At 42.2% G+C, this 26,879-nt stretch overlaps 3 protein-coding genes across 4 annotated transcripts; 1 reads left to right on the top strand and 2 right to left on the bottom strand.

Annotated features, from left to right (window-relative positions):
* Nucleotides 1-543: 543 nt before the first annotated feature.
* Nucleotides 544-10,839, bottom strand: gpat4 (glycerol-3-phosphate acyltransferase 4). The gene is made up of 13 exons (XM_052068853.1): nt 10,700-10,839; nt 9,541-10,080; nt 8,128-8,197; nt 7,167-7,467; nt 5,390-5,464; nt 5,102-5,191; nt 2,936-3,029; nt 2,728-2,843; nt 2,551-2,606; nt 2,364-2,449; nt 2,149-2,277; nt 2,004-2,083; nt 544-1,630 (listed from the first exon to the last, which is right to left on the bottom strand). The coding sequence occupies exons 2-13, from the start codon at nt 9,706-9,708 to the stop codon at nt 1,522-1,524; spliced, it is 1,374 nt and encodes a 457-aa protein (XP_051924813.1). The 5' UTR covers nt 9,709-10,080; nt 10,700-10,839; the 3' UTR covers nt 544-1,521.
* Nucleotides 10,840-11,313: 474 nt separating this feature from the next.
* polr3d (polymerase (RNA) III (DNA directed) polypeptide D) lies at nt 11,314-16,518 on the bottom strand. Of its 2 annotated transcripts, none has more exons than XM_052068852.1 (9): nt 16,453-16,518; nt 15,326-15,488; nt 15,201-15,244; nt 14,963-15,117; nt 14,744-14,865; nt 14,506-14,662; nt 11,995-12,242; nt 11,768-11,920; nt 11,314-11,621 (listed from the first exon to the last, which is right to left on the bottom strand). In XM_052068852.1, the coding sequence occupies exons 2-9, from the start codon at nt 15,485-15,487 to the stop codon at nt 11,508-11,510; spliced, it is 1,155 nt and encodes a 384-aa protein (XP_051924812.1). In that variant the 5' UTR covers nt 15,488; nt 16,453-16,518; the 3' UTR covers nt 11,314-11,507. The 2 variants fall into 2 exon arrangements, with proteins under 2 accessions (XP_051924812.1, XP_051924811.1); XM_052068851.1 differs by having other exon boundaries at nt 16,363-16,495.
* Nucleotides 16,519-17,843: 1,325 nt separating this feature from the next.
* LOC127601646 (phytanoyl-CoA hydroxylase-interacting protein) lies at nt 17,844-26,785 on the top strand. The gene is made up of 5 exons (XM_052067078.1): nt 17,844-18,129; nt 21,208-21,377; nt 24,889-25,063; nt 25,232-25,349; nt 25,448-26,785. The coding sequence occupies exons 2-5, from the start codon at nt 21,210-21,212 to the stop codon at nt 25,992-25,994; spliced, it is 1,008 nt and encodes a 335-aa protein (XP_051923038.1). The 5' UTR covers nt 17,844-18,129; nt 21,208-21,209; the 3' UTR covers nt 25,995-26,785.
* Nucleotides 26,786-26,879: the final 94 nt, after the last annotated feature.

Genomic DNA, 26,879 nt, shown 5'->3' with positions numbered 1-26,879 from the left:
AACTCATATTTTTAAACGTTTGTCGGCGATACAATCGACCCAATTTCCTACCTTGCAACTCACTATGTAAAGCCCAACATCATGAGTTTTCTTAACGAATTTCCAAACTAACAAAGGTTTAGTGAATTACTGCGAAGAACAGATTCGGGCAAAACAGCAAACGCCTTAGTATTCAGGACGAATGTTAGCGGATTTAATAGCTGTGAAACCCTTGTCTTACATGGTTTGTGCAGTTTCGGCTTCAGCAAGCACCCCATGACGTTTCCATAGCGGTGTTGGGAGTTGTTCAACCACGTCCATTTCCATCACCATTTCACTCTTCTACAAGCAGAGTGCAGTCTATTCTCTTCCTGTGGGAAACAAATGAATGAAGTTGTGTGAATCACCAGTTTGAAAGCAGTGCTTTGACAAATTCCCACGTTTTTAGACGTGAATTCCGGAATACAGCACGAGCATTATTGTGTTAAATGTCTCATTTGAACTCAATTAAATCATTATGAATTATGCATTTCGAGTAAATTCACAGTCAGAGACAAACAGTGACATCCATGACGGTTTATTTTTCATAAACATATTTGGTGTAATCTAAATGCGGAGTTCATGTTGTTTGACTCCAGCCTGAAGGAGACCAGACTAAAGCAACTTTCTCTTTTTGAAGTCCGTCCAATAGGCCAAGTATCACCAAAGCAAAGAAAATAAGAAAGCCCTCCAGAGTTGAGTTAAAATAAATTAAACCAATAGGTGGCTCAAGGAGTCTGTTACAGGGTGTAACTAATAGCTGCTTCCCATTCCAAGTGGGTTGTTTAGAGACCCGTTGTAATTGCTTCAACCTGCTCGATTACCTGCTCGCCATGGGCATTGATGATTGAGATGCAAACATCCCAAGTATGTTCTTTCACTTGACTCTCTTTCACTGACTTTAGATGGAACAGGTGCAATATTTCCACTTTACAATGTGAGCATTCAACACATTCCATGGAAAAAGAACCAGCAACAAGAGCCAACTACTGCTGTTGTAATAACAGGTTCTTCATGTAAGACAAAGCTGAGAATACAGGATTCTTTCTCTTGGAAAAAAATCTCATAAAAATAGTTTAAAATGTAACAAAGTCTGGCATTATGTCAAACACAAGCCAGTCATGCAAACTCTCAAAACATCATCTATAACTCTGTTATATACCCAGGTAGAATCAGGGTTAACTTAAAATATGACTGAGATACAAACATGGTAAAATAATCTTAAAAATCTGAAACTTAATGACACATATATTACAAGTTTTCCCTCAACCACAAGGAAGACATGGCTCTATCTCAGAGCGCTTCTACTTTTCCATTCTAATCCAGGCAAGTCTTGTTTCATGTAACTCCAATGAACCTGATACAACGCTGCAAACAGCATACGTCGGTGTGAGGCAGAGAAAAGTCGAGGAACCCCAACTGGAGAGGTTGCACAGCTGACTTCATTTGCAGTCAGAGCTTCCCTGTGAGGGCTTTGAGCCGATCCACCTCCTCGCTAGTCTTTCAGGAGCGACTGCGATCCTCTTGGGTGCCCACCAGCATTTTACTGTAGAGCTTCTGCTGCTCTTCTTTGAAGGTATCTTTTACCTTACCTCTTTTCAGCCCCCCATCCCTGCAAAGAAGGATTTATTCAGCACATGTTTGCTGGGTATAACATTCTCCCTCTGAATAACCAATGGTAGAAACATTTAAAATATGTTAGCTTTTTAGTGGATTAACATCATCAAGGGCTGAGCTAGTGAGTGAGAAAAAAACTTCTGAAATCATCAAGCAGGTCAGGTAGCTCACCTACTGATTACAATAATGTTTTGACTGTAAGCCACAATTTTCTCCCCGGGCAAACCTAAACAAAATTGGATTCATATGCGAATGGCACGTTGTTCGTACCGTGTCTTTAACCCTCATCGATGTACACATTCAACAGCATGGCTGATGTGCGACCTTGATTAAAAAAAAAGAAAAAAATGCATGCGAGTCTGTCTTACCATAAAAGGTCCACTAATCCTCCTTGTCTGGCAATGGCTGCTTTGACCCGATTGGCAAACTGTACAGCATCCTCCCCTTCCTATGGAAAATATTGATTCACGTAAGCATGCATATTTGACTTAATAGTACAATTAAAGTCAGTACCTCTCTAGACATAGGAGGAAGGTACCATACACTGCAGACAATAGCCCAGCTGCTCATCATACGTAACAGGTAATTGACCATTCCAAATTTGCTGCTATTCCAAAAGGCATCTCCAAATCTGGGATCATACTGCAAAGGATATAAGCATTCAAATTACACTGTCAACACATAGTTGTAATTACAGTAAGGACGTAAGACAAAGACATTGCTCCCACCTTGATAGCGACCGGGTACACTGTGCCGCCAATTTCAAAACTGCCTTTTTTAAACATCATAACTGATGTGTTGTTAATGCACGTACCTGCCAGCAAAAAAAAAATGTTAAAAAGACAGACTTTATTACAAACACAACACTCTTGTGTTTTAAAGAAACTCAACCCAATAAAGCAGAATCAAACTGACCTTCAGGAAATATAAGAATGGGAAGTTTGGATTTATCTTGTGCATGGTCACTCAGCCTGTTATGCAGAGAAAAAAAACGCATATCTCACTATCTTCAATTCATTCTTACATTTGCTTGATTATCGATGACAATAACAACCGCTATAAAACATGTAGACAAAAAAGTAGCAGTTCTACCTGTTGGCCACTAGATGTCTGTCTTTGACCTCTGAGCGCTCAAACCAAATGTGAGGGCAGGCCTTCACCATGGATCTCTGAATGATTCCCATCAAGCCCCCATGGATTTGGCCCACCTGACACACACACACGTACATGTACAAATGTAGATATAATTGGAGATGTAATTCCAAAAGAAATCTATTATGGAAAAAGAGACAACACTTACCATTGCATAGCAGCCATCACTGGCCAGAATTATGACATCAATGGGTGACGTGTGGTTGGCGACACATATTCCTCCATTTTTGGGTTTATTCTCACTACAAGTAAAAAATAAAATAAAAAAAACGAGGTGAGCACTTCCTTTAGCAACTATCAACAATCATCAACTCAAACCACATGCGGTTGAATGTCATGATGATGCAGTCACACATCAATTTAGTTTCTTTTACACAATAAAAGAGAGAAGCAGTTCTTTCTAAACGGCAACAAAGCAAATCATGTTGATGCTGTACATAATCTGACATGCAGCACTTGCACAGACCAAAGCTTCAATCCAGAGATTGAATTACAAAAGACTGGTGTATTTTTATCACAGTGCCAGAGTGAGTACGGTATGTTACAACAGGCCTGGTATCTCGGACAACAAACCAGTGTCATTGCTTCATCTGGTTTCTGGCAGTGGTACCAATGCATTGCAAAACATGCAAATTAAACAACAAAAAATTTTAATTTTCACATATCCATAGAGTACGCATTTTAATTGGGAAACAACAACCTTTAGAATGACTCCCAATCAAGGTGTAGCATCATTCCAAATCACGGTATCGTAAGACATCAGCAGGTTTGCTGTGAGAAATCATCAAATCTCACTTCATTTAAAGCCTGCTTGTCAAAGTGAATCAAAAAATAAAACATTTGCAAAGATCTGCTTTTACTTTGGAAAACAATGACAGAAAGAGTAACTGAATCAATTCCAAAAAGGGTGGTGAGTACAACAGCAATCCTCCTCATGTGATATTGCCTGAATTGTTATATGGCTATTTTTTTAATCACTAATAAATACCGAAAGAAAAACAAGAATTGGTGAATATACAGTACAGGAATCTGAGGGGAAATGGTTTTGCAATATATTTTAATGCTATCAATTAATTGATGGAATAAAACGATCAGCTCATCTATTCAAAAAATATTGGCTAATGCCAGCCCTAATTGAGAGAGTAGCGTTTCAGTTTAATAGCCATTACTGTATATACTTTGTGCCATTTTTCAGACACTGCGGTAACAACAGCCATGTTACAATTCCTCCTTCCAGAACAGTGACATTTGCTGAAAAGGCTCAAATCAGCAACTTGCTACATGGCTTGAATCAGATGTGATTTTCAAACAGTTAATAGAAGGCACATTACAATTGAGAGTTTTATGTGTTGTCAAAACCAATAAGATGTCAAATGTAAATGTTTGCGCCTATGGCAAGCGCTTGCACAACCACTCATTTTCTGGCTGCGTGCTCAACCCACACCCTTGGCTCCTCACCTCAGAGAAAAGCCATCTGGCATTATGTAATCTTAGGTAGACCGTAGTGGATGAGGTATGACGGGGAATAGGTGAGGGAATGTCCACATGCAAAAGCCAATGTGACAAATAAAGGACGCGGCCATATAAGTACTGCAAAGCAATTAATGCAGGTACTGGTAAAAATTAGCCCTCTTTTCAATAACTTCACAACATTCACACAACTTGCAAACTATTGTTAACAAGAGTGTATTTAGAGAATTTATGTACATAAAAGTTGTTCATACGTGTGTCTAAACTCCTAATCAATACAATGTAGCACACATAAATTTATGGCTGCAACCGTGAAGATATTATCGAGCATCAAGTCATTCTTCCTTTACAGTGCCACGTGTCATCTAATCTCCCTGCCCGTAAGATGTAGTAAGCAGAAACAATACAAACATTATTGGTGCAATAAAAACCTGTTGTAAAGGGCAATTACAAAATCACTGACAATAAACAAGCAGCAGCATGACCGCAGCCATGTCAACACCTGTACCAGACTACAAGAAAGTGCAATCTTTTACAAAGATAAAAAAATAAAAAAGATTTGACTCTTTTCACAGAAACACTCAGCGTAAAAGGACACATTTTCATTTTTCCCACCCTTGCTTTATTTCTCCTGATACCAAACAAGCAGATAATGAACAAATAAGTGTGTTATGATGGGAATCATCCCTTTGTATTGTTTGAAAGGTGATGGATCATACGTCTGCCTGCATGTTCACCAACACTAGCACACGATCATCCATACAATCACAGACACCCTCAGGAAGCTAAGGTTATACCAAACCATGCCGGGGACAATTCCTTAACCCACAATATTTCTCCTTACCTGTCGTGGTATGTTATGATAGCCGTCAGCGCTCTGACACATATTCTGTTGCACATAAGGTGGACCTTTTCACTCAGGATGCTTTTCATCCTGCAAAAAGGAACGCACAACGGTAATGGTCACTTGAGTCATGTTTCCACATAATGACACTATTCAGTTTGTTTTAAGCATGCTGGATCAGCTGAATCAAATGCGACCTCGCAGCAGTGTAACAGAGTTTTAACCAGCCAATTAATTCAGCAAAAGATGAAAAGATCTTTTTGACTAGTTAGAAACAGACACGCATACCTTCCATTGGGCAGTAAGCCGATAAAAGAAGTGAGGAATACCAGGAGGCCAACGCCAGTGAAGGCAAGGGTTACCCTGAAACAAATAGGACAGATGCGGGCTATTGACAACAGTGGGACAAGTACCGGTAACAGCATTTCAATAGAAAACAGGACTGGGCCTCATGCAAGTATAGGGAAGCTCTTGCACCATCAGACAGAAGTTTCTTACAGTCACTGGTCATAAACAGACCCTTTTAGAGGATTTACTGGGCTGTGTTTGAGGGGGCCAATAAACAAAATTAACCTGAAACAGTTTCAAAGAGGGCGCTTATTAAATGGTGTGAAGATTTGATATTTCTGATTAGACAAAAGTGCGCATTTGTGTGGGGGAGAAAAAAAACATCAACCAAAAGAATGATGCGTGTCTGTGTCATGTGGCCTGTTTTGTCTCCCTACTGGAAACTGGATGTGTGCGAGCCAGGCTCAGTAGTGAGTCACCAGTCACTATCTGTGACACATTGTATCTATCGCAATGGCTATTCAATGACAAATTTTTAATGCGTGATTATAAACGTGACACACTATTCACACATCTTTAAAGACAATTGTACGCTACATCACTCATGACTGTGACACTTTTTTCTTCTGCCAACACAGAAAAACAGCACACTCACTCACAAAGCCTCATTAGGTATGCTTCACCATCCGGCTAACTGCATTGCAGACTATATAGAAACATCTGCCCTCTGCCAGGAAGTAATGGTCATTTCATGATCAGTCATTCATAAACTTTTTCCCCGTAAATAAGAGTCTCCGCTGCACTGGCCTCATTAATTATCAGCATATAAAAAAGCATTTTACGATTTTACACAATGCCTTCAGAGCAGCCACTCTTTTCAAGATGAAGTTTACCGAGGAGTAGCTGTGGGAGTAAAAAGAGAAAGTGCTGCTACATGCAACAAAGAGCATTCCAGAGTGAAATGAAAGAAGCTAAACATGTCATCATTGACCTCGCAAAGATTACTGAGGGGGATAAGAGATGGATAAAATCGTTATTATACATAAGAAATGTTGGATTTGTACAAATGACCAGCCCCCAGAAACATTTTACTCCTAATAAAGGCCAGTGACTGCAATGAAGTATATAAACGCCACCCAGCCACGACATGATGGTACCAAAGTGAGTTGGTAGAACTGCACCGTATCACGTGACGAGGTGTTGCAAATTTTGAGCTAATGAGTAGCTAAACACAGTAACCGCAATTTTCGTGTTTTACTTCAGAACAGTCTGCATGTTTAACTAATTGTCAACACCAGGCAGCCTGCAGTTGAACTGCAGTTGCCGAATCCCGGACATTGCTCGACAGTTCAGTGAGTTTGGGCCACGTCGCTTGGGCTGCGGGGGTTACTAACTAGTTTTCATAGCGGCGACCGGTCTTGCTGCTTTTCAAACTTTTGCTTTCAATTGAAAGCAAAAAGGGCTCATATCTCAATAATGAAATGGCACGGTGTCTCAGTGGACAGCACTTTTTCCATCAACAGAGTCCCAAACAAGGATGTTACTTTTTTTTCTCCGTTCTTTCTTAGCTCAAATGAGATGTAGGTGCACTAACAGCAGTTCCCAGTTGCACGATTATATCAGTTAGTGTTACTTAACAGTCAACGTTTATTTATTACTCCAATGGTTGTAAAATAATGAAGAAGAGGATTAGCATTAATCTGTTGACTTATTTGCGTGTTGTCACTGTGTGGGCCAAAGCTTGATCAAACATTTGTATTATGTACACAGTCAATACCTGAGAGGTAAAAGGATGCCGTAGCGGATCAGCAGGCCCAGTCCCCACAGCACAGTCAGCCTCAGGCTGATGTAGTGGAAGTTGTAGTTGCTACGTGTCAGCAGATTCCAAGACTCCAACTCCTCTGCCGAGAAGCGCTTGGTCACCTCGTCGTCCATGATGCTTTCTACTCCTCTTCGGGCAAAATAGAAGATGTCCGACATTTCAAACTCGGGCGCAGAGTCCAGGTCTCTGTTGCTGCCACTGCGCCGAATCTCCTTAATCTCTTCTTCCAAGGAAGTGGGATGTTTTGCAATGATAGCTAGAGCCATCCAGGGGAGAGTGATGTCAAGTCAAGTCAACAGTATTTATAGAAAGTGCTGTACATGGAGCAATTTAACATGCACAACAAACCGTAAGACAAATCGGTAATAAAGGCGGTAGAAAGCACCAAACAGTAAAACCATGAAGAAATCTAAGTCATGCTTGAGTCGAATCCCAAAGAATACAAGTGAGTTTTGAGGAGGGCTTTGAAGATGGGCAGCGAGGAGGCTTGCCGAATGTTCAGTGGGAGGTCATTCCAGAGAGAGGGACCAGCAACAGAAAAGGCTCAATCCCCTCGGAGCCTCAGTTTAGTTCTTGGTACTTCTAATAATGTCTGGTCCACAGACCTAAGACGCCGGGCAGGTGTGTAGGGGCGGATGAGCTCAGAGAGGTAAGGAGGCGCAAGATTATTCAGAGAAAACAAAGAGGAGGATCTTGAAAATAACTAAAATGAATGGGGACCCAGTGAAGGGATGCCAGAGTATTAGTTATGTGCTCCCTCTTACGATTACCAGTCAAGAGGCGAGCAGCGGCATTCTGGACCAGCTGAAGGCGCTTAATGGAGGACTGGCTGACTCCAAAGTAAAGGGCATTGCTTGTCATCAAGAAGCACACGGGGCATGAACACAGAATGAAACCCAATAATATTCAATCTTACCATTTGAGTAGGGTTTATACAAGGGATGATTATTTTCTTTGGCTCCTCTCTCCATCCTCAGTGTGGCCCACTACAAAAATAACAGTGGGAGAGTACAGAAGAGTTGAAAGATTGTTACACATCTTATCCAGAATCAACGTTACAGAGTCAAATTACATTGCCGAACATTTTATTTCTCCAGTCTTTTACAAGTTGCAATCACGTATGCATTGTTGTAGTCTACTTCAATACAAAAGGCCTTCCTTTAAGCAACAACAGAACGGACATAAATCTGCTAAGAGAGGAAAAGTACATGACGTTCTCTTAAAGTTTGGGACGTCCGCAGCCCACACAATTACATTTGATAGTACAACATTACACGGCGTGATACACCCGAATGCAACAATGGAAGCAAATTCAGTGAATATTAACATCAAGAAAATGTGTCAAAAAACAGGCTCAGGTGAAGAATGTTTAGCATTGCTTTGACTGTCTTATGGTGCATTCAAATGCCATTCAAAAAATTATTTCCATAAAAGTCAAATCTCACTGGGGCAATTACTTTAAATCATTTAAATATGGTCACAATTTTCACAGAAGTGTTATTAGAGGAATCGTCTGCCGTACTTGAACAACCTGAGAAACCTTGATTCAGTTTCATACAGCTTGTCCTTTCCACAGTTTCCACATTCCTGATGTTTGATATTGGAATTTCGAGCTCGGGAAATCTGCACCAGTTCCCACTGGCTCACTTTTTTTTCTGGCATATGATCTGCTCCAAGTTTTCAGTTTTCTTCCAGAATTTACTTCAAGAAATCACAACCAAATAATTGTGATCATACACTAATGTACGGTAAGTACATTAGTCCCATGATGGAGGAATGCAACGGTTTGATGCATTTAAAGCAGCTGGAGCTTTGAAATACTATAGTTATTGACTATAGTTAGGGACAAGCTCCAACACCCCTGCCCCCCTTCACGTTACATAACAGCAGGCTGCAATGTTAATCCATCTCCACCACTGTAAGGCATGAACCATGCTTACATGCTTCATAAAATAACAAGTGAACATCCAAAGTCAAACACCCTTCATCAAACACAATTTTTATTTTCAGAATATATGCCTATTTATTCCATTGTCTATAATCATAAAACTTCCAAGTCAACAACAATTCCAGTGAAACAAATAAAATGCCACGATGTGACATCCCTTTGCAAACATCTTCCCGTTTGCTCTCCATTACATGTCTGCCAGGCATCTTGAAATGGTGATTAGCTTTTGTTTGTACAGTATTTCATCTCTTCTATTTTAGTTTGTATGACAGTTTGAGATGTTACGACATTACTTAAAACTTTACATTAATGATTGGCCTTGTTTAAACTTTCTAAAAAGTCCTTATTTTGTGTGGACAACATTTTAGTGTGAGTGCTTACCTCAAAGACCTTTAACAACGATTTCATGTAGAGGCGTCTGATGCCAAATGATACCCCAAAGATGGCTGGCACGATGATGAACACAAGCAGCAGTGTGAACCACACAGTGAAGGAGATACCCAGTAGGATACACACCAAGCTGTCGAAGGGGTTAAAGAACAGCTCCATTTTGAAGACAGCTGAACAGTGAGGTCTTCTGGATCGTCCCAAGTCAAGTCAGATGGGTAGAGTAGAACTCTTGGGCTCCACGCCTTGGCCTAAACTGGCCCTTATCTGGCATCAGCACAAGGTCTCCATAAAGACAACTTGGGGATGGATCTTCCTCTCACTGCACAGAGTGGAGGATCATCTTAACGCTGCCATCATGGGCAATATTAAAGTAGAAACAGGTCCATCAGTCTTTTTAACTGTATGTAATATCCCGATGTCCCTGTGGTTAAAGCACGTGTCACATTAGGGAGATGTAAACAAAAAACAGGTGGACTCAGCAGGTAGCTGCCTGTGGTGAAGAGCCGCTCTGCTCCTCAGTGGGAAGTTGGCCTTGGAAAGAATAAAAAGTTGATCATCATCATGTCTCGTGTGAATGTTTGTTCAACTTGACATCGTCGATGTGTTTGTTCGTACCAGTCGAGGTTTAACCATTAACCATGGTTGAGTCATTACGTATTTGGTGTTGCAAAAAAAACTTACCGGTAATTGGAACTAGATTTGAAAAGATTTCAGATGTTAGTAGCGTGCCGGCCTGCTTCTTCTCTACTGATGATTCAGCGAGACGGCTAATGACATAAGCTCGGCCACGGCTAGCTTCTTCACTAACAGGCACGCAGCTAACATTTTACACCACAAGTTCTACCACGTACCAACGTAATGAATGTTCTTCATCGCAATCATATGATGCTCGACAGTCTAAGGAGCCCACTACGCCATCAGCAACATGGACCAAAGTCTGTTCTAGCGAGCCGTATGTTATACAGGATCTGATCCCAGGCGTGCTGTTGCTCTTTGGGTTGGTTAGCTTTTGCTATCCGCCACGACTGAGAATGAGCCGCTGAGCCAACCTTTTGTTGTCAGCGTGGATTGTCTGACTATGTTTATGTGGAGTGAACCCAATAACTATCAAAACGCATTTTAAGGATAAAATAATGGATGATAGACCCACCTTCTGGCGTGACACCGGTGTATCATTTGTCTCTGTCCAGCAGACTGAAATCAAACTCCACCCGGCGTACAACGCGAACAGACAACAGGCCACTAGTCGGAGCCAAGCTGCCTGCCTTCGTATAGCCAGCCCAGGACATGGACATCTATACAGCGACACCACCTGCTTAAAATGGGTACTACGTTACATTACATTATGGCTAATAGAACAGCGTGCGGCTGCCCTAGTGTTTTTGCCATGTCAACATATTCGACTCAGGACTTTATTAACCACCAATAAAGTGTACAGTGTGTATACGCCACCAACTGCCCGAGGTTAGTTGGAATAAGTTCCAGCGCGCCCGTGACTCTTGTGAAGGTAAGTGCCTCAGATAATGGATTATATATTTAACCTTATTTCATTATTCATCTTTTTTAGCCCATTGGTATGCTCTAATGTACTGTTTCAAAAACATTTGAATTTCCTTGAAGTGAAATTGCAATATGTGGATTATACACCCGCAGTATGCTTTGATGTTTTTATTAACTACTATTATTAAAGAGCCTTTCGTACTAAGACTAAGATGTGAAAATGTGATTTTTGCCAATTGGGTAAAAAAAAAAATACAAACATCATTTAATAGAAATTATTTTATTCACACATTTACACCCATGTACAGTCAAATTATTGAAGATTCGAAATATGGCAAATCACTGAATTTTTCAAGCAAAAACGTTTTGGTCTTGTTTCAAGTTTTACAGTTTAGTGTTAGCACACTTTCATATGACACAACAGAGCAAATGACCACCTTGAAGAGCATCAACGATCATCACCTGCTTTCCAGCAGAGATTCAAAATCTGGTGAGCAAACCATTTTGTGTTTGACATTTCCCAACACAGTCATGTCACCTGTTCGTGCCTCAGTGTCAACGGAAACCAGTTCCTGAAACAAATTAAAAAGACAGACACGTGGGGTGGAGTTCTCATTCAGTAGTTATATAATTTTAAAACATGGAATTTAGTGTTGTTTATGTAGCATGTAATAAAGACAGAAAATGATCAAGCTGAATGATTTATCATCTGTCATACCTGAAGGAAAGAGCATGATGCTCCAAGCGACACATCCAGCGTGATCTGTCCCATTATGAGCTGCACCCGACCGGACTTTCGCACCAGCATCTTTCCAACAAGACCTTCTCGCAGATCTTTCAAATTACAGCTGTTTTCTTCATTTTGTTCCTCCTATTAAATATGCAAAACGTACTTACACATAAATGTCAGAATTTTATTACTATTTAGTAATGACATTTAGCTACCTGAGACTCCGTTTTCAGGAGGACAGATTGACCATCCTCAGATTTCACCTCAGTTTTTATTGGCTTGTACTCCTTGGTAGGCGGCTGGCCAGGCAGCGTGTCGGGCAGTTGCATGAAGAACAGCTCCTCACCTTTGCTCAGACTCCATTTGTGAAGAAGATCCGGCAAAACATCCGGCTCAGGGAGTTGAGAAGGCTTAAAGGCAGCCTCAGTCTTCTTTATTGCTATTCCCCTGTGCTCTTCTTTCACTGAAATTAAAAGGGATTGCCTTTTCACACCTTTCTAACAGCATGAGAGTATTAAAAAAAAACATGAGCAAGGAACTTTGATATGTTTAATATTCAGTGGCGCGAGTGAGTGGGCACAAACGACTAGCATAATATTTTTTAAAACATACAGAAATCCCACACTATATTGATGTTCAAACATTGCAGACCCTCACTTCTCATGGGTTTCTAATTGGAACTTGTGAATTTGAATTCTCAAATTCTCCTGTATACAGTACAGTACTGGAAGCCTACCTACTATGTATTTTCATGAATTTGGTCTTCTGGAGAATTGTAAATGCATCTACCCCGCCGCCCAGTGACAGTTACGAAGATGTAGAAAATGCGCGCGCCTGAAAAATGCTATGACATTTTTTTATATTGGTATCAACTCAAGACATGTAAAGTACTGGTATTTTTATGGGAAATGTTCACCCCCTTGTTGAAACAAAGAGGAACTTCGAAGATTTTGTTAATGAAGTGAGAGAAACAGCTGTCAAGGAATTAGGGATACTGTATCCGTGTTCTTACCTTGCCGAGTGGTTAATTAACTCATTCTGTACCAGCCATTTTCAGACCCGTATAAAAAAATATTGACTTTCAGTCTTGGAAAAAAGAAAACCTAAGTACATGGGATTGAATGTGTGAAGTCTGAAAATGCATCTAAATATGGCTTTGGGAGTGAATGAGTTAAAAACATAAGCTAACGAGAGACAGAGGTCTCCTTATTGCTTGACAGGTCTATAGACTCAGGTCAGATAGTGGTGCTCTCATTTCAAACCAAACATGGTGAAGCAGCATCTATCCGTTATGATACACACAAATGGAATATGATTCTAACCTAAGTGAAGTCAGCCTCAATTGCGAATGTTTTTAAATCTTAATGAAGAACTTTCTTTCCCCCTCATAAGTGCAATGAAGTTAGTTTAAAGCATTGTAATTTTGTTTTAATTTTTTACATGAACATTATTTTTTTTGCAATTTTAGTAAGCTGTCTATTATTTCGGTTAAAAAAACAAAAACAATTGGGCACTAGACTGCTGCCTGAGACAAGTGTGCTAGACTAGCTAGCTGATCACAGGGTCCCATACAGCAAGTCAAAGGTGGGCAATTATTTGAACGGGCCATGCAACTTCATTGTATTAAATATGTATTGAATGTATTTTTGTATCACATAAGGGGTGTTCACACGACACACATTTGCTCCGGCTTTGCACCGATGTATTTTGTTGCAATATATTTGGCACCGCAGCAAATTGTGTGAAGCGTTCACACGTACAAAGCCGCTGAGCGTGACAGCATCGGCACAGCGTCGGTGCAGCCCCACTTGCGTTCACACGGCAGTTTCTGCAGCGGAGCAAAACGACAGAAAACAAAAGAGCTGTCGTGTTGGTTCTTTTTAAAACGTACTGTATATACACAACTCAAGCGACTACTGGACAGACACGTCCTTCTCCTTCTCGGTCTCCGTGCCTTCTGCTCGAGAGTGACCGCCCACGAAAACGTAAATCAACGATGACTTCAATGACACTCAGAAAAGCAAACACTAATGCACCAAACAGAAAATCAAGAGAGGAAATCACAAAATAAATGATATGGGGGGTGTGGGTTTGTGAACAAACAACAAAGGAACAAACAACTCAGAGACAGCCCAGTCTCCTACAAAAGGAAAGATGTTACCAGCCAAGTCTTGTGTCGTTATTAAACAAACACATTACGGAAGTCCCACAGAGCACGAAAGCAACGCATTCTCGCCATACGTACTGTACTCTTCACAAGCATTTGCTCCGGAGCAAATTTTTAAACCATCTCTCTGAGGTGGATCAAATTTGGTCCGGTGTAAGCCTTTTTCCGGGGCTAAGCCGGAGCTAATTTGCACGTGTGAACGCTCTACTGGGGCAGCCCCGGCGCAGCACCGGACCAAATCTTGCCGTGTGAACACCCCTATAGTAAAATAGTATAATTTTAATAAGATGGCATTGTGTATCCCTGGCATAATTATGTTGTTTTAATTAGGATATAAAAAGTGAAAGATGATAAAAAAGTTATATTAAAAAGACATCCACAATTCCAGAAAGATTTTGGGGAGGAGAGACTATCTGCCATTTACAGAATTTTGTTTCTCCCAGCAGTTACTTAATCTTTAATGGTTTGAAGTTGTGAAGGGAGTTCACACATGTACTTCTTACTGTTAACCCGTGAGATCTTCAATAAGAGAATGCGTATTGCAAAAGCGAGTAAGTACTTTCCACTGCAGGTTCCATGTGATCATCCTCATCCATCTTCTCAATTTTAATAGTAGGAGCACTGAATTCCTCCTTGAAACTCCATCCTGACACAGCAAGAGGAAGTTGGACCGGGCAGTTCCTCTTTTCACCCCTCAGGAATGGATCATCTATAAACTGAAAAACATGGAGGGGGAAATGGAAGAATCAATCAGTAAAAGTATAAAATAGTGCATATATGTATTAAATGATACATACGCCATCTTTTTCCAGTTTGCGAAGGATTTCTTTGGTCTCTTCCTCAGTTTCTCTCTTCTCTTTTTTGATATTGATGATGGGGGATGGTCCTACACTCGGGGCATCTCGTTCACTTTCATAAGCTATTGCATATTTAAATAAAGCAGGGAAGTTAGTTAATTGTACGTTATCATCCAAACCCAATACATGGTAGTTGCACATGCTACTGTAAATGCCAACCTTTTTTTCTGAGTGCAATTTCTCCTAGACCCTGTTCAAAAATAGAGTGGGACTGGATCATCTCTGGGCGACCCCGGCCTCTGCCTCTCTCTCTAGGACCTCTGCCTCGGGTCGCATTCATCCGCTCTCTCTTTTGTACACCTTCATCCTTGACACTTTCAAACATAAATCAGTCAAGATTAATCAGAAGAACTTTTACATATATCCTTCCACCTCTGTAATCTTATTGTGAACTTACTCTTCTCTAACTTTCCGGCCAATAATGTTTGGTGTGAACGTTTTCTAGATGCAAAGAAAAATAAGATATTATGGAAAGGGAAGGAAAAGAGACCCCTTCAGTCAAATATTTTGGGAAACGGATACCTTTTTCACTCCCCCGAGGGTGAGATCTCTAGAACGCATCGTAGGGAGGCGGCCCCCAGAGATGGCAGCAGGTGGTCGGCGGCCCATGAGCTGGCTCCTCCCGATTCCTCCGGGTGGTGGCATGCGATGAGCACTGGGGTCACCTTTGCCTGAATCGGCCATCCTTAACAGACAATTAAAAAGTAAAAATGAATGTGATAGAAATTAGGTGACGCCACCTGCAAGCCACAACATTTCCACCCAAGTACCAAAAAATAATACAGTGCATCCATCCACCCATTTTCTGATTCGCTTTACCCTCACAAGAGATGTGATGGGTCCTGGAGCCTGTCCCGGACAGAGACTAATAACCACTCACACCGAGGGACAATTTAGAGTGCTCCATTAACCTGCCATGCATGCTTTTGGAGTGTGGGAGGAAACCCAAGTCCCCAGAGAAAACCCGCGCAGGCACGGAGAGAACATGCAAACTCCACACAGGAAGGCCTGAGCAGGAATCGAACCCTGCACCTCTGCACTGTGAGGCGGACGTGCTAATCAGTCGTCCACTCTCCACTTTCAATTATTTCTTAAAGAAAACAAGCTTACTGTAGCACTATGAAATTGTAGTCAGCCCTAATACAGTACAATAGATCCATAAAATATTCTGGCTTTACAACAACAATAACGTTCACTTTACGACAATGAATCGTTTTGGCAAAATTGTCAGGTTTGTGGGCAGACCGATGTACAGTATCTGAAAAACAAGTGTGCAAATTTAACTTAAAAGTAAAATAACCCAATGACCAATGTTTTGCATTTAACATATAGGTATATTGTAGAGCAAACATACAACGCATATTTTGAAAAAAAAAAAAAACAAAAGAAACAGCCTTCAGTGACAAGTCGTGGTTTACATGAACTCATGCGGGGTCAACGACACAGTACACTTTGAGAATGTATCCACACACGTGGCCGACATACACTACCGGCAAACACCGGCGACAAGAAATGTCTTATTGTTAAGCTTGTCTTTTGACACACGTACAGAAACTTACGTTAATGGAGCGTATTCACCCCGAGACGACAATAACTCATTTGGGAGAAACGTCACGACATATAGACTTGTTTCAATGCTGCTTACTCACACGCCGTCCCCATGTGACTTCCGGGTGTCATCAGCCGAAGTTGAGGCGGTTCACCACTGCGCAAACCGACGCATAACCCACTTGTGAATGTTCCCATATCAGCCTCTCTCTCTCTCTCTCTCTCTCTCTCTCTCTCTCTCTCTCTCTCTCTCTCTCTCTCTCTCTCTCTCTCTCTCTCTCTCTCTCTCTCTCTCTCTCTCTCTCTCTCTCTCTATATATATATATATATATATAAATAAACATTTTATTCATTCATTCATCTTCCGAGCCGCTTGATCCTCACTAGGGTCGCGGGGGGGTGCTGGAGCCTATCCCAGCTGTCTTCGGGCAGTAGGCGGGGGACACCCTGAATCAGTTGCCAGCCAATCGCAGGGCACACAGAAACGAACAACCATTCGCACTCACACTCACACCTAGGGACAATTTAGAGTGTTCAATCAGCCTGCCACGCATGTTTTTGGAATGTGGGAGGAAACCGGAGCACCCGGAGAAAACCCACGCAGGCCCGGGGAGAACATGCAAACTCCACACAGGGAGGCCGGAGCTGGAATCGAACCCGGAACCTCTGCACTGTGAAGCCGACGTGCTAACCACTGGTCTACCAGGCCGCCCTTAAACATTTTATATATAAATTATTTTATATATATTATCTGAGCAGGGTCTTTACAGGTGTACCTAATGAAGTATGGCGAGTACAGACATTAATTTTCTCTATGCCTTGGATCTAAACTGTACATCTAAATTTATTCATAGAGTTCATTTTGATGTTATTTGTTTGTGAAGATAGCAGATAGAAGTTTGTCAATACCTCTTTTATTGTCATGTTTGTGCTAAATCCATTCCCATTGTTTAAAAAGAGATTACAGCCATTAATCTGAGTAGCGTCTCTAAAAGCGTCTCTTGACATCGCTTTTTTAATCTCTGGTGAAATCCTAAATGTTGACCCAAGGAAGCAATGCAAAACATCCCTAGTGCAAATCTGCTTACTCTGGGCTAACATTGTGGCATCATTTGCCAGAGGATGGGCTATGAGGGTAGGCTGCGGGGAGGGGGATTATACTCTGTGGAGTAAATCCATATGGCATTGCAGTTGGCATAAATGCTTTTTAGTTACTGGGGCATCTCATCACACGCACTATGGTTTGAATATTCTCCGACCTCAATGTCTTGTTTTACGTTTTGTTTATTTTATCACAACCTCTGTATCCATAAGTCACTAAAATGTGTTCGGCGACATTTATCAGCGTAGCAGAGTTCGGTGTACTGTCTATCAGAGCGCCACAGTGCAACACTTTGGAGGAGTGATGCTGTGTTGCAAACATGCCGATGAGCTTGTCGTCTTTGACAATTCTCTTTTCGCTTCACCTCATTTAGCTCTGAATGCATCATGTGCCGTGCAGCTGCGTAAGAGTCAAATAAACATCATGCTCAAAGCCCACAGCAAAAATGAGACTGGCGGTGGGGTGGAGGGGCGAAGGGTGAGAGTGTTTGTGTGGCACACACACACACATGGATGAGAGAAACAGACGGAGAGCAGGGTAGAAAGAGACAGAGTGAGAGAGGCTCCAGTATGTTCGTTTCACCTCCTAATCAGTTTTGCAGGGGGATCTATTGGTGACTGCAGCAAATAAGGAGACTCAGAAGAAAATCTTCAATTACACCTTAAACAACAAACAAGTAAGGACTTGCTTTCTATTGTATGATCAAGCTTGAGATTGTAGAAAGGAACACAGTTTCCATAATATTTTGTGCTGTAATATCTGTTCCGTTGAGTGAGATGTTATACAATTGTTGTCATTATTCTCAGTCGTGTAAGTGTCCGTGCATATTTTTCAGCATTTGTTACCTTTCAAGCCTTTCTCATAAGTATTTTCCAGTACATTTATCCTCATATTATTCTCATCAATGCTTGCATTAGTTAGGTACACTGACACTCTGCCCCTTTAGGACTTTGTTCCCACGGAATATTTTGTCATTACACAGAGAGCGATGCTGATTACACTCTCCTACTACGCAAATCAAACTTTACCAGATACAGGTATATTGTCGACTGAGCATCAATGCAGGAAGGGTGAGATTCAAATTCCAAATCCCGAGCATCATGCATTCTAAACATGCATACATTCGCTGGGACATTAAACAAGTCCCGGTTGTCCAAATGGAACAAGCAATTATTTGTCTCTATATTTAATGGACACAAAAGAAAATACTTTGATCTCTGCTTACTGAGCTCCATCTGCTGGCGTGCATACGATTGAATTAATCTGAGTGTGGACCACACACAAATAATTAAACTAATGAGGTGTTTTTCTGTCAGATCCATCAGGCAGACCCAAATTGCCTCATTTGGAGCAGCCGGCTATTACAGTTAGCGTTGCAGTTGAGAAAATTGGCTCTTTTTTTTCACAGACTGATGCACAAATGAGGGCAATAGGGATGTGTGAGTGATTTGGAAACCGGAATCTGAACTGTGCTCACATGCACTAGATGGATTTTTAAGTAGAACATTCAAAGACAGCGAGCTTTGATGAGTGCCCTGTGAGAATCTATTGTCGGCCCACTTTTTGTTCCTGAAGAAACTTGGGAGATGAGGGGCGCATAAACAGCGGTGAAACATGAGCAATTGTCTTTTTCCTCAGGCTTCAGTGAAGGATGGGCTAATGCACACATTTCACAGTTCACAAGCTTTAATGAGAAGCTGCAGCCTGTCCATCATGTAAGGCCTGGACAACACCTCTGCAGACCTCGCAGTCTGCCAGTGAAAGCATCTTTGTCCATGTGTAATGCAGCATCATGAGCGTCCAAAACGGCTATGTCATTTATTTTAAGCACACATATGCATAATGCTCAGTTCAAGAGGGACGGATTGGTCAGACTAAAGGAAACATGCAATGTGCTGCGCTGCAGATAAATGAAGCGGATAGCAAATCAAACACACATCAAAAAGTGTCTGACCCCGGGCTGCTACCGAAGGCTTTGTGCAGCAGTGAAATGGCTGATGTGTGACCAAGGAGTGATTCATCACCTTCCACAGTCACTACCTAAATCTCCCCGTTGTCCTGTCTTGCCGGACAAATAAAAGAAGAGCTGTCATTGTAAGCACAAGACTCAGCAGTTACTAACTTATAAAATAAAAACATTAAAAAAAAGATTTGTTTTAGAATTGAGGAGCTAAAGAGATGCTGCTGACATGTAGTTGCTGGGAGACTGATGGAGGTGATTATAAAAGGCGTGTCATCTGGAAGCGTCTCATGTTGCATAATGATGAGAAATGTCAGTTAAGGCCATCAAATAGAGGGGAAAAGGCAGCGAAGGACAAAATGAAAGCTGATCCATGGATGAAAGTTTAATTTGTCTCAGCTTCAAGAAATAATGACCACAGTGTTGACTTTGTAGTTCATTTTCACTGCTGGCGTATTTCCATCTTGCGAGCATGCAGTTCCATATTTCAGTTTGACATTTTCATGTGGTATATACCGGTATATATATTTGGTATCTTACACCAAACTTAAAATGGAAGACATATGCTTCACTCTATGGCGGTACCACCAATAATAAGGTCTGTTGCAATTTTGTTATTACTTTTGGCTTGTCCCATTACGGATCGCCACAGTGTGACACTCACGTAATATGTCCGGCATGGCATATTTCCTTCCTGAAGCAACACATCCAATTTCTTTAATCCAGGATTGGAACCGGCAGGGTGTTGGGGCACTGGCGGTGAATCGAAACCGCACCGTCTGCGCAAAAGACAGCAGCATGTAACACACTACCATTGCTATCAAATCAATGGCAATACACTTCAAAATGATAAATAATCTGCAAATAACCATTTACAAACGTGAAAACCTTACTAAACTTTCAAAGCATTGTGTCAATACTTTCCAAGTCTTTAAATGAGTGTACTTTGTTGTATAAGAGATTAAATTGGCAGAAAGAGCATAATATTATAACTTGACATTGGTGTGAAATGCAGATGTGGTAAATCCTATTTTTAAAATATTTATAGTCTAATTGTGGTATGGGCGGCCTGGTAGTCCAGTGGTTAGCACGTCGGCTTCACAGTGCAGAGGTACCGGGTTCGATTCCAGCTCCGGCCTCCCTGTGTGGAGTTTCATGTTCTCCCCGGGCCTGCGTGGGTTTTCTCCGGGTGCTCCGGTTTCCTCCCACATTCCAAAAACATGCGTGGCAGGCTGATTGAACACTCTAAATTGTCCCTAGGTGTGAGTGCGAATGGTTGTTTGTTTCTGTGTGCCCTGCAATTGGCTGGCAACCGATTCAGGGTGTCCCCCGCCTACTGCCCGGAGACGGCTGGGATGGGCTCCAGCACCCCCCGCGACCCTAGTGAGGATCAAGCGGTTAGGAAGATGAATGAATGAATGAATAATTGTGGTATTGCGAATAGAACAAGAATGTACTGTATCAATGAGGTAAGAAAGAAAATGAATACAAATGTGTGTTTGTCCAAATGTTTCGTAAAACATGAAGTGTATAACCAATTACATGATGGATAAGGTTCCAAACTGTGTTTAAAATTCCCTGATGCATATCCCCCCGCCCCCACACACACACACACTGAACTGTATTTATTTGCATCTATCTACTTTGGATGTAGAGCATATTTACACACTTAAATATTCACAAGGCTCAAGAGATTATTCATTGCGAATATGTGACAATGATTTTAATGAAAGGGCTTTCAAAAATGATATGCCGTCCTATTTCTTTCAAATGTCCTGTTTTATCCCCTGACAGAAATGGACACCCCTCTTGCTACCCCTTGCAACATTCAAATATGTGAGGTGACATGCGATTCGTTTCGCATCGTGTGGGACATGACTCCCGAGGACACAGCCAGAGCCACACACTTCTTCATTGACCTGAGCCGCAAAGAATGCAGGGATCCCAACCGCTTTAAACACAGGGTGAGATGACACCAAACGGCCTGTGGCTATGTCTATTACCTGGATGAAATTGTTTGTCTTCATATAATTCATTTGGAATGACAACAGAAGGCTTAAATAGTCAAAAGCCGATTCACAAATGTGGTAGGGTGAACGGACATTCTTTCTAGACTAATCTGAGCACAGAAAGCAGCGGATGTGCCCTTTCAGTCTGTTCCAATTGAAGCAAAAGGAAAAATGAGTGCAGTCAACAGCTCTGGGCCTGTGACTCACTTGCACTTGTGTTTTTACCACACATGCAGTACAGACCAGTTATTGTGGTAACCACTGCTAATGCACATCATTAACTCCATTTTGATTCCAAGTTTAAGTCAGCAACACACCAAGTGCCTTGCTTACATAGACAGGCGCAAGTGCGCTCGGCGTAAAAACTGGGGCATCTTCATTTTCTTGCCAGGGCAAATTGAATTTACCGCGTTTGAGAATTTGGTGGACCGTGCCACACTTCGAACCAAGGACATTTTATGTTACACATCCCCGGCACACCTGACAATTTGATGTCAGAATGTAGACTAGACCTTAGTCCAAGTTGTCAGACACAGACGCATTATGGCAATTTAAGGCAGTCACCAAAACCTCAGTTAGCAGCTGCCAACTGTACATCATCCGCAAGTGGAAATCTTGCAGTTCCTTTCAAACATACTTTACGTGCCCCGATCTCCTGCATGGACTCAAGCGCCTCTCCTCCGCTGAATTCAAGTCAAGTCAAGTCAAGTCAACCGTATTTATAGAGCACTTTCGAACAGCCATCGCTGCATACAAAGTGCTGTACATGGAGCGATTTAACATACACAATAAACAGTAAGACGAATCGGTAATAAAGGCGGTGGAAAGCACCAAACAGTAAAATCAAGGACAAATCATGCCGAGTCGAACGCCAAAGAATACAAGTGAGTTTTGAGGAGGGCTTTAAAGATGGGCAGCGAGGAGCCGTGGCGAATGTTCAGTGGGAGGTCATTCCAGAGAGAGGGACCAGCAACAGAAAAGGCTCGATCCCCTCTGAGCCTCAGTTTAGCTCTTGGTACCTCTAACAAAGACTGGTCCACAGACCTGAGGCGCCGGGCATGTGTGTAGGGGCGGATGAGCTCAGAGAGGTAAGGTGGCGCGAGATTATTCAGAGATTTGAAAACAAAGAGGAGGATCTTGAAAATAACTCTAAAATGAATGGGGAGCCAGTGAAGGGATGCCAGAGTGGGAGTTATATGCTCCCTCTTACGAGTACCAGTCAAGAGGCGAGCAGCGGCATTCTGGACCAGCTGAAGATGCTTAATGGAGGACTGGCTGACTCCAAAGTACAAGGCTTTGCAGTAATCCAGCCGGGATGTGACAAAGGCATGAATTACTGTCTCAAAGTGTTCATGTGAGAGGAGAAGTTTTATTTTGGCCAGCTGTCTAAGGTGAAAGAAGCTTGATTTAACAACGGCACCAATTTGCCGATCGAGTTTGAAATCACTGTCCAGTTTAAGACCCAAGTTTGAGACCGTTGATTTCAGATAAGGAGACAGGGGGCCCAAGTCTACAGGATGGAATGTACAAGGGCCACTGGGACCAAACAATATCACCTCTGTCTTCTTTTCGTTGAATTTCAAGAAATTTTGTGCCATCCAGGTTTTGATTTCTTCCAGACAGGATAGGAGTAGCCTTATTGAGAAGGTGTCTTTCTTGCTCAGTGGGACATAGATCTGGCACTCATCTGCATAGCAGTGGAAGGGAATACCATGTTTCCTTAAGATGGAACCCAATGGGAGCAGATACAGCGAGAACAGCAAAGGCCCCAGAATTGAGCCCTGTGGAACACCACATGACAGGGGAGCAGTGCGTGACTCAGAGCAGCCAAGGCTGACACAAAAGGTCCTGTCAGCTATATAGGACCTAAACCACTCAAGAGCACTGCCGCCAATGCCCACCAAGTGCTGCAAACGAGTCAGCAGAATACTGTGATCCACTGTATCAAATGCTGCAGTTAAGTCCAATAAAACCAGACACACGTGGTTTCCAGAGTCATTTGCCAGGAGGATGTCATTAGAAACACGCAACAGAGCTGACTCCGTGCTATGCATCGTCTTGAAACCTGACTGGAAGACCTCCAAGATGTTATGTTCATCCAAGAAAAGTTTCAACTGCATGTGCACCACTTTTTCCAGAATTTTGGAAATGAAAGGCAGTTTGGAAATGGGCCTGTAACTTTTTTCAACAGAATAAAGGACTGACTGGAAATAAGTCGGCTATGTTCAGTCCCACAATGCCGCAAACGTCCATTTCTACCTGCACCCGTCTATGAAAATACACTGTACCAAAAGAAAGAAAACTCCGCCCATGCACACAGACTATACGAAAATGTCACTCAACTCTTTGAATTGTGAATTCTGGCAGAACATGTTATTCGGCAGGGGCGAAAATGCCAATAGCATTCCCATTTCTCACCAATGAAAGTTTTGTTTGGGAAACATAAGCTACTGTTTTTGTCGGTCCAAACATCAACTGACACCAAAATACAGTGCTACCCTGAATTGGATATCACATCAATCTTCTCCATTGTAATTGATCTGAATGTCATTTAGCTGTTCAGCTACCCCCCCCCCCCCCCTCCCCCCAAAAAAATAAAAAAACACAATTGCTTTTAAAAATGTAGCATTGTTGTTTTGGATATCTGCCTTTAAGGGCCGTGGCGTAGTACAAAGTAAGTAATGTTCCAAACCATAAGGCTACAATAGAATGGTTTTGAGCATCTGTGCCAAATGTGAAGCAAGAATGGCCATAAATGTCAGTGTCTAGATGTGCCAAGCCAGTAGAAACATCCTGCAAATGATTTGCTTTTGTAACTGCAGCGCAAGGTCGCCCTACAAAGTATTGACATGGGGGACTGAATACAAAATGCACTCCACCTTTTTCAGACATTAATTTGCATAAAATTTGTAAAACAACACATGATTTCTGTTTCACTTTAAAACGATGCCCTACTTTGTGTTGGGCAATCACATAAAATCGCAATACAAAACATTTGTTGTTGTGAAAATAAAAAATGTGAAAAGTTGAAGGGGCTAAAATACTTCTTCAAGGCGCTGTGGTATTCTATTTCCTTCTTTTCTTGACATTTCAGATAACACACAATTTCAGAGTGACTCACAATTTGTAGTTTAAAAAAAGTTTTTTCAATAGTACAAACGGATTGAAAACTGTTTCTTGAACATCGATAAAAGAGCAAAAGAAAGTTACATTATCATCCATGTTTGCCATGGCTATGCTGGCCTCATGAGTATTTAGTGGCAATTCTTAGACACCTTGGCCAAAACAAAGCACACTGGTTCGATTAAGCGTCTCCAAGTTACAGCCGCTTGGGCTTGAAAGGAAGATTGTGATATTAATGCAAATCCTATTGAGGGAAAGGCTGAATTTACATAGCCATTAAAATTTCCTTTGAAATGTTAATGAATGAAACAGCATGCAGCAATGTTTCTGCTCTGACCTCCAGGATGTGCCAACCAAACTAGTGGCGAAGGCTGTGCCCCTGCCCATGGCGGTGAGGGGCCACTGGTTCCTCAGCCCCTGCACGGAATATTGTGTCGCCGTGCAGACTGCGGTTCGACAGCCCGATGGCGAATACTTGGTGTCAGAGTGGAGCCAAGTGGTGGAGTTCTGCACAGGAGGTGAGGCGCCTGACAGCCAAAGTGATGCTAATGTATCCCATAAATTGTTACGTAAGCGTAGACAAAAAGAAAGTGGCCAAAAAAAATTCTCTTTGTATGTCGGGTCATTAGCATTTGAAAGCAGAGCAGACTTTTGAAATGATTATAGTGCTCCTTTTAACTTGGCAGACTACGCCATAGAACACCTTCAGCAGCTTCTCGACAAGGCCAAAGGCTCTGCGGGAAGGCTTTTGAAATTCTCTGTGTTTTATCGCAATCAGCATCCAGATTACTTTGACTGCGTCAGGTAAGTGGAGCATTATAATGGCACGAGAATGAATGACTACTGAGTGGAGAAATAATCATGGAAATAATGGCGCTTTTTTCTCTGGATGATTGGATTAGAAAGGAGTTTGCAGGTCTGATGCATCCTGCCCTTAAAGACACGAGTGGGAGTCATGGTTCTCCTATAAATGGCAAACTGCAGGGAGTCTTCTTTAGCTGCAACACTGAGTTCGATACAGGACTCCCCCCCAAAGACTCTCCCTATGGCCCCCTGCGCTTCCAAATCCCAGCTGGACACCTGCTCAACCCTAACATCTCCCTGTACTTTGCTGACTTCTACTGCATGTACACAGCCTACCACTATGTGGTTTTGGTGCTTGCCCCTGTGGGAACGGAAGGAGACCATTTCTGCAGAAGCCGCCTCCCCATGCTGGACTTGGCCAGCAACCCCTTCTTAACATACACCGCCCCCCAGAGGCCGGGGGAGGAGCCGCACTACTGCCATGCCAGTGATGTCATCCTTGAGGTGCTTTTCACAGAGCCGGTCAGTTTGGATCAAGGTACCGTGGAGCTAATCAGTGGTCACCACCAGCTCATGAGTTTGACAACGGCCAATGCCAAGAAAGATCCCAGCTGCAAAGTATGCAACATCAGCGTAGGCCGCTGAGCCACATGATGATTTAGGACGGGCCGGGGGACAGCCGAGCGTCTCAGGCTGAAAGACATGAAGCTTGTCGCGTGTTGGCCAAAGGCCAGAGGAAAACACCTGCTTCCCAGAGGTGTGCATGCCGTTTTCGCTTCTCCCTCCCTCCTAGTCTAGAGTAGGTGTGTCCAATTGAAGTCAATCTCATGAGCAACTAGAAACGGAACATTTTATTGACATTCACCAGACTAAACAAAGTTATCCGTGATCCCTGGTTTCTTGATGGTGTTTTTGTTTTATTAATTTATTTTTTAGCTGGTGTCATATTGGTTGCAGTCACACAGCAGCCACATTTATAGGGATTCAAAATTGGAAAAGAAAGAAAAACAATAAATACTATGGTGGCAAAATGGCCCTCTAGTTTCACATCTGCATCATAGTTCTGGCCTTTGGAGTTTGAATGTTAGCCATGACCTTCCTATGTGGAGTTAGCATGTTTCCCAGTGCCAGTGTCAATTTTTCCAGGTACTCAAGCTTCCTCCCACGCTCCCCAAATAGACATGTTAGGTTTGCTGAAAACTCTGAATTGTCCATAGGTGTGACTGTGCATGTGAAAGGTTGTCTGCAGTGTACATGTACATGTACATGTGCAGCTAGCTCGGATTGGCTCTCGCTCATCCATTCCCCTCATGAGAACGAGCACTACAGAAAATGGATGGGTGGAATAAATAGCCACAATTGTAATTTTGCATAGCAACGGACGCTTTGACAACATTGGCTCCCCTGTTTTGACCGTCCCCTATCACTTCACTCTCTTCTACTCATGTTGCACCACCTCTTGAAGGTTAGATTCTATTTGGTGGTCAGGTGAATTGTTTTATACACTAAGTTGCACTTGTTTTCGGTTTG

Source organism: Hippocampus zosterae, chromosome 6 (assembly GCF_025434085.1).
Source record: "Hippocampus zosterae strain Florida chromosome 6, ASM2543408v3, whole genome shotgun sequence".
NCBI lineage: Eukaryota > Metazoa > Chordata > Actinopteri > Syngnathiformes > Syngnathidae > Hippocampus > Hippocampus zosterae.
The sequence above is the reverse complement of the archived record's forward strand: the minus strand, read 5'-3'. Positions and strand labels throughout refer to the sequence as shown.